At 45.3% G+C, this 10,336-nt stretch overlaps 1 protein-coding gene across 2 annotated transcripts in view; it reads left to right on the top strand.

Moving 5' to 3' along the window:
• Nucleotides 1-6,897: 6,897 nt before the first annotated feature.
• Golim4 (golgi integral membrane protein 4) overlaps nt 6,898-10,336 on the top strand; it is an 81,004-nt gene continuing 77,565 nt past the window's right edge. For both annotated transcript variants that reach the window (XM_050147447.1, XM_050147446.1), the window contains exon 1: nt 6,898-7,084. In XM_050147447.1, the coding sequence (XP_050003404.1) occupies nt 6,898-7,084 (187 nt within the window). The remainder of the gene's footprint in view (nt 7,085-10,336) is intronic.

Genomic DNA, 10,336 nt, shown 5'->3' with positions numbered 1-10,336 from the left:
CAAGCCACCTTACATATGCCCCTAAGGATCTTTATAACTGGCGAGGAGCATTTTCAGGGACTCAGCTGTACCACTCAATGGAAAAAATATAAAACCAATGACAACTTGAAATTTGCAGACAAATGGCTGGAACTAGAAAAAAACATCCTGGGTGAGGTAATCCAGACCCAGAAAGACAAACATGGTATGTACTCACACATTAGTGTGCTGTGGGACAATGATCTTTTATCCTGTCACTTGTATTATTTTTAATAAAACACTGATCGGCCAGCATCCAGGCAGGAAGTATAGGCTGGGTGACCAGACAGGAAGTGGAGGCAGGACAATGAGAACAGGAGAATTCTGGGGAGGAAAAGTCAGTCTACAGTTGTCATCCAGACACAGAGTAAGCAAGATTTGACTGCCTCACTGAAAAAAGGTACCAAGTCATGAGGCTAACACAGACAAAAATAATGGGTTAATGTAAGACATAAGAATTAATTAATAAGAAGCCTGAGCTACTAGGCCAACCAGTTTATAATTACTATAGGCCTCTGTGTATTTCTCTGAGACTGAACAACTGCAGGACTGGGCACGACAGAAACCCCCGTCAACATGAGTGGATATTAGATGTAAAGCCAAGGACAACCAGTCCACAGCCCCAGAGAAGTTAGGTAACAAGAGAGATATACATGGATCCACCTTGGAAGGGGAAACAGATAAGATCTCCTGGAAAATTAGGAGGAGTAGGGGAGAAGGGAGAATGGAAGGGGAGGGGGAGAGAAGAAGAGGAAGGAGGGAGGAAGAGGACATGAGGGAATGAAATGCTCAGGAAGGGGGGAAGACAGTGAGGGAGGGAAAGGAAAGAGACATCTTGATTGAGGGAGGAGACATTAAAGGGCTAGAGAGAAACAAAGCACTAGGAAATTCCCAGGAATCCACAAGGATGACCTCAGCTAAGACTCTAAGCAACAGTGGAGAGAGTACCTGAAGTGGCTTTTTCCAATTATCAGATTGATTACTTAATTGTCATCATAGAACCAGCAACCGATGGAAACAGACACAGCGAAGCACTGGGCCAAGCTACCTGAGACCCGCCCAAGTGAGGGAAGAGCAATGATATGAGCAAAGAGGTCAAGACCATAATGGTGATATGGTGTAGGAGGTCCTTCTGTTTATGTGTTGCTTTCATTGGATAATGAATGAAGAAACTGCCTTGGCCTTTTGATAGGGCAGAACTTAAGTAGGCAGGGATAAGAGAACTGAATGTTGGGAGGAAGAAAGCAGAGTCAGGGAGAAGCCATGGATCCTCCACCTGTGACGGACGCTGGTTAGAATATTTCCTGGTAAGCCACTGCCACATGGCAATATATAGATTAATAGAAATGGGTTAAATTACGATGTAAGAATTAGTCAATAAGAAACTAGAGCTAATGGGCCAAGCAGTGTTTTAATTAATACAATTTCTATGTGGTTATTTCGGGTGTAAGCTAGTGGTCCTCCACTTCTACAACAGTGATACCCACATAAAAAGCCACTCTGAGAGCTCACTGATTCTGGACTGATAGCTGGTGAGCCAGAATAGGACCAAATTAGACCCATTGCATGTGGGGGTCAGTTGTGAGGCTTAGGCAGTCTGTGGTGCCTAGTAGACCAGGATTTATCCCTAGTGCTTAACCTGGCATCTAGGAGTTCATCCTTTTTGGAGGGATACCTTGCTTAGTTAGATATAGGGGGGAGGGCCTTGGTCATACCTGGAAGTGAAGTGTCAGACTTTGTTGACTTCTCATGGGAAACCTCACCCTTTCTGAGGAGTGGTTGGGGGAGTGAGGTGGGGGGAAAGGTGCGGCAAGAAGGAGGAGGGGATAGAGTAGGAACAGGGTGGCTATGTAAAATAAAAAAGATTGTACTTAAAAATTCTTAATAATAATAAAAAGAAACAGTCAAGCCCTGTGTTACAAAATCATTGCTTGTTTTTTCTCTAGTTCTAGGTCTAGTAATAGAGTTTAGCTGTTTACCACACTTCCCACAATGTTCTTTGTGCGTGTTGGGGTGAGGTGGGATGTATGTAATTGGGTTCCATAGTGTACATGAAGAGGCCAGGGGACAACCGTAAGGGCCAGTCCTCCTCTTTCACCAGGTTTGAAACAGGGTCTCGTTTTTGTACCTGCCTAAGCCAGGTTAAGCCTGTGAGCTGGGGAACTTCCTGTCTTTACATGCCAACTCAGTGTAGGGGTGCAGATCCTACTGATTTTATATAGGTTCTCGACTCCAGAGCTAAGTGCCCAGTCCCTGCATGAGAAAAGCTTTAGCCCACTGAGCAATCTTTCTGGTCCTGTTTGCTATTGGTAAGGATTCAACTTATAAGAACTGATTGCCCATTTACTCCTTTGTCCTCCTTTAACTCCTCACACAGTTAAAAATCGCATAGATGGCCACTTAGTACGCAGGCCTAAGGAAGGGCACCAAGACACGCCAAGTGGGGTAAACGATTTAGTTATGCCCCGGTCCCATGCCTACCTTCTTGCTTCATTAATCTACTGACGTTTACTTCCAGGTCATTAATGAAACCTTGAGAAAAAGGAGTTTCAATGTATTTCTCACGGAACCCTCAAAAATGACAGAATGTCTTTATTCCTAGCACAGGTCTTAAGGGTGACAAGAAGTGAGGTGGATGTACTAATTAGGAGTCAGCAAATGGGTGAAGTGGCAAAAATAAAAAAAAAAAAAAAGCAATGAGACACAGGGTGCAAGTTCCTGTAAGACACAGAGGAGAGTTATTTCTGTAACTGTTACACGACACAGAACAAACTGTGAGTTATTGACGCTTTAAGGCCATTTTACATTTTGTTGATGGGACTATCAGCTCTTTATTTACTGTCCTAGTATCCTTTATCTGTTGTGATAAAAACACTCCAGCCAATAGCAACTTTGGGGAAGAAGTGGTTTATACTTCCAGGTCATAAGCCATCACTGAGGGAAGTCAGGGAAAGAACGTAAGGCAAAACCCGTAACGGGGCTCTGCTTGCTGCGTTGCCCACTGGCCACCTTACACGAGACAATCTTTGTGGGGATGCTGCAGTCCGTATGGGCTGCACTGTCCTGCATCAATAATCAAGAGAGACAATCCTCCATAAACCTGTCCACACTTTACTAGATTTTCCTCTCAGATGGCAAGTTTCCAATTAAACTAGGAAATGTAAATGCTAGACGTTGAGCCCCCCGGTTTGCACATGCTAGATGAGCATTCCCACCCCAACCCATAGCCTGAGCTCATCATTTCATAGTTTAATACTCAGCACTCATTTGGATGTTGTTTCTCCAATAAATTAAAATAGATTGAATTTTATTTGTAGTAAAGATATTTCAATACAAGTTTTCACGAAAGCCGATTGCTCATTCTACATTAATAATGTTAGTTAGATTGTTCCAAAGTATGCATTACCTGCTTATGTCAAATTTATTTTTCTTAACTTCCCCTCTTTGGAACATAAGCAAATTTGAACATCTTCCTTTGAGTCAGAGAATATGCTAATGTTCTCAAATGCTATCTTAACTCTTCTGGGATGTGAGGTTCTGGTTGTCTTTTTCCTGTCTTAGAAACAAAATGCTAAATGGAAGAAATCCCTGGGTATTTGTGATTTCCTAATTATACGCACACACTGTGAACTATATAACATATGAACTATATAACATTTAATTATGAAAGGTTGTTCTTTTAAATGATAAAGAAACAAAATAAAATACAACTAACAACAGACCTTCCGAGACCAGTGTAAATAGCTCATATATTATAAACTCTACCCAAAGGCAGTGCTATGTAAATTTAATTTATAGGCCCCGAATGCCTCCCATGTTAGCTACTCAAAAGTGCTATACTTATATATTCAAGAATCCAGAGGCAATGTTCACCTTGAAAATGTAATATTAAAAAGACACTGCCATTAGTGACTTTATGTTCTCCTGAAAACCCTTCTTGAATTTGAAATAATGGATAAGTTGATGTAATAACTTCCTTCTCTTTCAAATTTTATGACTAAAATATTGAGTTGTGTTTTATGGCCTTGATTTATTAGATTCTGTAGAATAAGTTGTCTGCTGTAGGCAAAGAAGACCTCAAGAAAGTGGAATGAAGCTGATGCTCACAAGTCTGAGGTTTAAAATGAGTGATTGTGAATTCATGAGTTTCCAAAGGCTGGACATTGAACTGGATACCATGTGTCGTGTAATTTGTAAGCCGACTTACCATGCCTTTCCACCATAGCAGTCATCTGTATGTGCATGCGTGTCCACAATGAATCTCATGTTCGAGTACAGGCTATGATTATTGCTGAAAATTTCATTTCCTTCGGGGAAGTTTGCACAGGAATCTTTCACAGCTTATGAGTGAATTGAGTTCTGAGGGACTCTAAAGGAATCCTACTAATTACTTTCAATTTCTGTGAGTAAAACAGAAAGAGGAAGCCATAAACAGTGGTAAGGCCCCTAAGACCCATGTCTGTGAGAGGATACCAAGACCATGAAACAAAACTTAGCTTCTTTTGTCTACTTTCTTTTTAAATTGGGCATTTTTTTTCCTTTTTCCTGGGACTGGGGATTGAACTCACTGTCAACTACATGGTAGGTTAAGTGTCCTAACAATAAGCTGTCATCCCTATGTCTATTTTTTCCACTTTTGATTTGAAACATGGTCTCTCTAATTTCGTCTGGATCGACCTTGGAATCCTGTTGCCTTGATCTCCCCAGTAGCTGGTTTATAGCACCAGGCCTGGCATAGATTCACGTTTTAACAGAATGTAGTTCTTGATGACATGTTTAATTGGAATGATGACTTGGTTTCTACAGAACAAGATGAAGTGGGTAAGATTCTGATTGGTTCTCCTATTGTGAGCAACTTCGTTTTTATAAGGCCTAGAAAGTCCTAGAACTATTTAGAGTCAGCATGATCAAATTGGGTTTCTTTGTTTCCAGTGTGTAGATTGAATGTCCTGGGCTATCAGCGTAAGCGTTTTGAAAACCGTGATGTGATTTTTTTTTATTAGCTAAGTGTACATACCAATCCTGCTTATGTTTCACGATGAGATAAATGCCCCAGTCTGCCTGAGTGGCTCTTGTTAACTGATGATTTCAGAGTTGACCTAAAAACATCCAGGACAGGGACTGTCTTTAAAATGAACCTGGCATAAGCAGATCTTCCTTCATCTTAAACATTCATTCCCCATAATTGATGGTGATGACGAAAACCCAGTCAGGGCATCACGAAAATTATGCCGAATGTAATAAGCGCTACTGCATTGCTGATTCTTCTCAGAAATAATGCATTTCCCTTAGAATTCAGGTCAAGAGAGGAAACAAAACTATCACTTATGCATAACCTCAATTCCATACCCCCTCTCATTACATGGAAGAAACAAACGCACCATGGATTTCTTAGAAGTGGTTTGGATAGAAGTGGTTTGGAGTTATTATGTTGTCTAACTTCTCCAGTTACGGTCTTTTGTTGGCCTCGAAGATGTAATTTTAAAATGTAACTGATGTATTTCTGCCACCATTACGAGAAATACACATAGCAAAAATGAATGCATACTCATTTCAGCCCTGTAAGATTTGTTTTTAAATTATTCCATTTGAAGCCAGAGGAAACATATGAGATCATTTCTTTCTCTCTGCCAACAAAGTGATTTCCCCATCCCGCGAGGACAGTCAAGTGAGTTTCAGGGGCTCCAGCTTGCTTCCTATCATCTATGAAGGCAGGCTAGTCTCCCTGACAGGAGAAGTCTCAGTAGGTAGCCCTGGAGAGATTGTGTCTATTTTGCAAAGAACATTGTGTCTGCAACCTGAGCTCGTTCTGTAGGCTAAAAAGTGAGCAGGACTTAGCAGAGCGCATGCCCTGCTGTTTGCTGTCCTCGGAGTGTGTAAGCGCTGTATTCTTTCTCCACGTGCATTTCAAGTTCTGGGACACATATGCACACACGTGCACACGTGCCCAATGACCATCCCCAAGCCTCAGGCCAGGACAAGTCCCCAGCACTCCCAGGCCGGCTCCTCCGCCTATCCCCACCCACCCGGGCTCCACGTGGGCGCACCCAGGCGCCAGGCAGCCGCGCGGCCCACGGAGTCCAGGGCCTGCCCGGAGCAGAGAGGGAAGGCGCGGCCCTGGGCGGGACAGACAAAGCTGGCGTCCAATGGAGCCCAGCATTGGCTCCCCGAAAGGAGGGAGCGGCGGCTCGCGCGGGCCCAATGAGCTGGGAGCCCGAGTGGGACTTCCTCCCGGAATCCCGTTGGCCATGATAGCGGGGCCGTGGGTGACACGTAAGTTGGGTGGGAGGTGGCGGACCGCTGGAGCTGCCAGATCAGTGACACCGGCCCACCGGCCCCCTCCTAACCCGACCAGAGCAACCTGTCCCCATCTCTCCACCCTCCGAGGAGGACCTTGCGCGGGGACGCCTCAGGGAACCAGGTCCCTTTGTTGGGCGCGCGTCCCCCTACCAGTGGTAGCGACAAAGTCCAGCCGCGGGAGCCGGCGCGAGGGGCGGGGACAGACGGTGGGGACGGCGAGGCCAAGAAGTGTGGAGGAAGGAAAGCAGGGTAGGCGGCGCGTGGGGACTGGCGGCAAGGGCAGCGGGCTCTGAAGTATGCAAAGCGACCCCACGCGGGCCCAGCCACTCGCGGAGATTTGACGTCCCAGAAGTTTGGTGGCCGCTGCCCGGGTGGCGTCGATGGCCTGGCGCCCCGCCGTACGCGGGGGCTGAGCAGCCGCCTCTTCCCCTCCGGCCCCGCTTTTTGTGTCTTGCATCTTCTGCTCATGCCAAGTCCGGCTACTTCCCGCGGTGGCCGCTGCTGAGCCGCCCGACTCAGCCGAGGACCGAGGACACGACGGCGCTCGCCGCCGCCGCAGCGCGGGGCGCAGGAGGGACTATGGGAAACGGGATGTGCTCCCGAAAGCAGAAGCGGATCTTCCAGACGCTGCTGCTACTCACGGTGATCTTCGGCTTTCTCTATGGCGCGATGCTCTACTTGGAACTGCAGACCCAGCTGCGCAAAGCTGAGGCGGTGGCGCTCAAGTATCAGCAGCACCAAGACTCACTCTCTGCCCAATTGCAAGGTACAGTTCAGTTAAGGGGACGCGCGTGGTCAACTTCGCTCCGCACTAGTGCTGGGCTGGGAAAGTAGCTTGGCTTGGCAGGTACCACCCAGTGACCTTCCGGAACAACAACCCGGGGCTGCTGGCCTCTGGGTGTGTTGTGGAGAGGTGACATCCCGGTTTTCCTTCTTCCTTCCAGGAGTTCTTTTTGAAAAAATCCACAGCACCAACCCTGCCTGGCTTGGGGCTGGGGGGGGGGGATTTGTGTGCATACAAGACAGGGTATTTTACCAGAAGCACTTGTCAAAGGCCCAGCTGCATTCTGGGCAAATAGCCCTCCTGCCACATCTGCCAACTCTTTCCCAAGAGGCAAGCTCTGGTTTGTAGATATGGAGAGTTGCACACACATTTGCTAACTGGTTCTCCTTTTCAAGAAAAAAAAAGGGGGGGGCAGTGCACTAGTGGCCGGTGAATGGAACTGGCTATCTTGTATTGTATTTAGGTGATCACAGAGCTCTGTGTGTGGGTATGCTTGGATGCACACGTGTGTTTTACAGTCAGCTTGGGGAAGTCGGATAGAAGAAACATAGCGTTTCACTTTGCCAGCCTCGGGAAGACACAACTTGTGCAAGATGTCCGAAGCTTGGATCCTTCTATTTTAAAAAATCTCATCGAATGCGAATTCTCAGGGCCCAAATGATTCGTGAGTGAGTGCGGGTCAGCGCTTTGGGACTCTGGAGAGGACATACTGCTCATTGTATATGTTTTTATAAATGCTTTTACCTGTCCCGCTGGTTTGTTTTCAGCCCTTATGGAACTCTCTCTCCAACACAAAGGAAGCGAGAAATAACCACCCTACCTAATCAGTCAAATGATGACCGTCCCTGTTGATAGTACAAATATGGCTTATTGGATCTTCCTGGGCGGATAAGCCAGAGGGGTCTTTCTGACAGTGGATGTGTGTGCGCACACAAAACAGATGCCTTTGCCTTAGTCCAGCTGTGCAGAGCGTTTTCTAGTAAGACTTTTAAGATTGGGGAAAATGATATGCAGCTCTTTGCTTGGTCTGATTTGTTCTTCCAAACTTAGAAGAAAAGAAAGTATTTTTAGCTTCCTCAGCCTGCGCTGCCCCAGGCAAATGAAAATATGTGGCTGGGCTTCTTTCAAAAGGAAAACCTGTTTTGATAGTTTCTTAGATTTTTTTTGTTTTTAAAAAAATTATAGGTATGGGAGTTTCTCTATGAGTTGTTGGTGTGAGAAGGGTCGATACTGGGCTTGTATCCTTTTCACAGCGGTATTCCGGTGTGCTTCAGTGTGGGTGTGCGTGTGTTGACTCTCCATTTGCACATGTGAGAGACAGAGGTGAATATCAGGAAGTCTTCCTTAATCGAGTCTCTCTACTTTAGGATACAGGGTCCCTAACTGAATCTTAAATATCCGTTTTGGCTAGGTTGACTGACTAGCCAGCTAACACCACCCAGGTTATTTGTGTGTGTGTGTGTGCACATGCGCGTGCGTGCACTCTCATGTGTGCGTATGTGTGTGCACCAGCGTATATGTATGTTCCTACGTTGAGGCCATAGATTGATGTTCAGTATGTTTTTTTTTTTTTAACTCTCTTACTTTAATTCTTGAGACAGCCAGACTGTTTGTCTGGCCCTTGAGCTCCAAGGACCCTCTGTTTTCACCCTCCCAGCACACAGATTTCAGTCATATACTACCATGTATACCACCATCCCTGGGTTTTTATGTGCGTCCTAGGGACTGAAACTGAGGTCCTCAGCTTGCATAGCAAGCAACCAAGTGACTGACTGAGCTGTGCACCCAGTCCCTGAAATCGTTCTTAATTGATGCATTTTGCCATTTCCTTTTGGCTGGCAGTGCAACAGTTGCCATGATTGTGGAGCAAGACGTGAGTTCAGAAGCCGACTAAAGTGTCTGCTTTTTTTCAGAAGAGGATTCAGGCTTGCCATTAGCAGCATCCTTTTCACATCTGCAGGCTATTTAATAATGAGCATCTTCTGATGGCACGCAGCTTTTGTTTTCCCTTCCCCGGGGCAAGCGACATTTTATCTAGTGGTGCTGCGTACCCCTTCATCCACAAACCTTTAGAGCATCTAATACCATTCTTTTCTGTTTTATTTGCCTGTTTTTGACATAATTGTCTCCGTGTAGGTGTGTGTGAATGTGGAGGCTGTAGATTGATGCCAGGTGTCCTTTCTCATTTGCTCCCCACCTTTGCTTCTTGAGATGGGGTCTTTCCCCGATCCTGACACCTGATGACTGAGCTAGGCTGATCGGCTTCAGAGATCTGCTGGGCTCTCCTCCATAGCCACTGGGTTACATAGCAAAATGTAGGTCTCCAGGCTACACAGCAGGGACTTCATAGACTGAGCCACCTCTTGACCCGCCCCCTCCCACTTTTGCTTCTTAAGACTTGTTTAGTCAAGTGAGATCTCTTGATTTGACTGGCACAAAGGTCAGAGTTAGTTTTGAGTGGTCTTCTTTTAAAACACAGCTTTTGAAAAAATTGAAGTAAATATTTCTTTATCGAATGGTATGCATTTGTTAGGTGAGCATAGTTGGGTTATCTCCATTTGAAGAACAGAGTGTACTCCAGAGTCCTGTGAACAGAGATTACTATTTTTTATAATTGTCCCGTAATTGGAGCTGGATGATGATATGGAAAAGCTAAGGGACCAGATGATCATCTTTGCAAAAAACCATGACAATGTCGTCTGCATCAACGTATCTATCTGTTGCTTGCCTTTCCTATCTATCTATCTATCTATCTATCTATCTATCTATCTATCTATCTTTCTATCTATCTATCTATCTATCTATCTATCATCTATCTATTATCTATCTATCATCTATCTATCTATCTCCTATCATTTATCATTTATTTTTTATAATCTAAGTATCTCTCAATAATCTATGTATCTAACTTCCATATTAGCACCGTAATTATACCCAGTAAGAGTTCAGAGATCACCTACTGGTTGCAGGAGCAGTAGCAACCTTTGTTCAGTGCACTGTTTACATAACATCTGAAAGGTTCTTCTTGCTGCTTTCCAGTGAGCCACATGCCACCCTGCTCTGCAAGCAGCCTGCCCCTGGCTAGACTGCCCGTTTAGAGCACCTCGCAGCAGCTCCCATATCAATTAAATCACATCTGTGGGGGCGGAACCCAGGCTTCAACCAACCGCCTTTAAGGCTCCCTAGGTGATTCCAAAGGCAGCTATGGTTAAGAGCCTTGGCTTTCTAATCTTA

Source organism: Alexandromys fortis, unplaced genomic scaffold (genome assembly GCF_014885135.2).
Source record: "Alexandromys fortis isolate MF-2015 unplaced genomic scaffold, M_Fortis_MF-2015_v1.1 scaffold_53, whole genome shotgun sequence".
Taxonomy (NCBI): Eukaryota; Metazoa; Chordata; class Mammalia; order Rodentia; family Cricetidae; genus Alexandromys; species Alexandromys fortis.
Note: the sequence above shows the minus strand (reverse complement) of the source record. Positions and strands in the feature narration are given on the sequence as shown.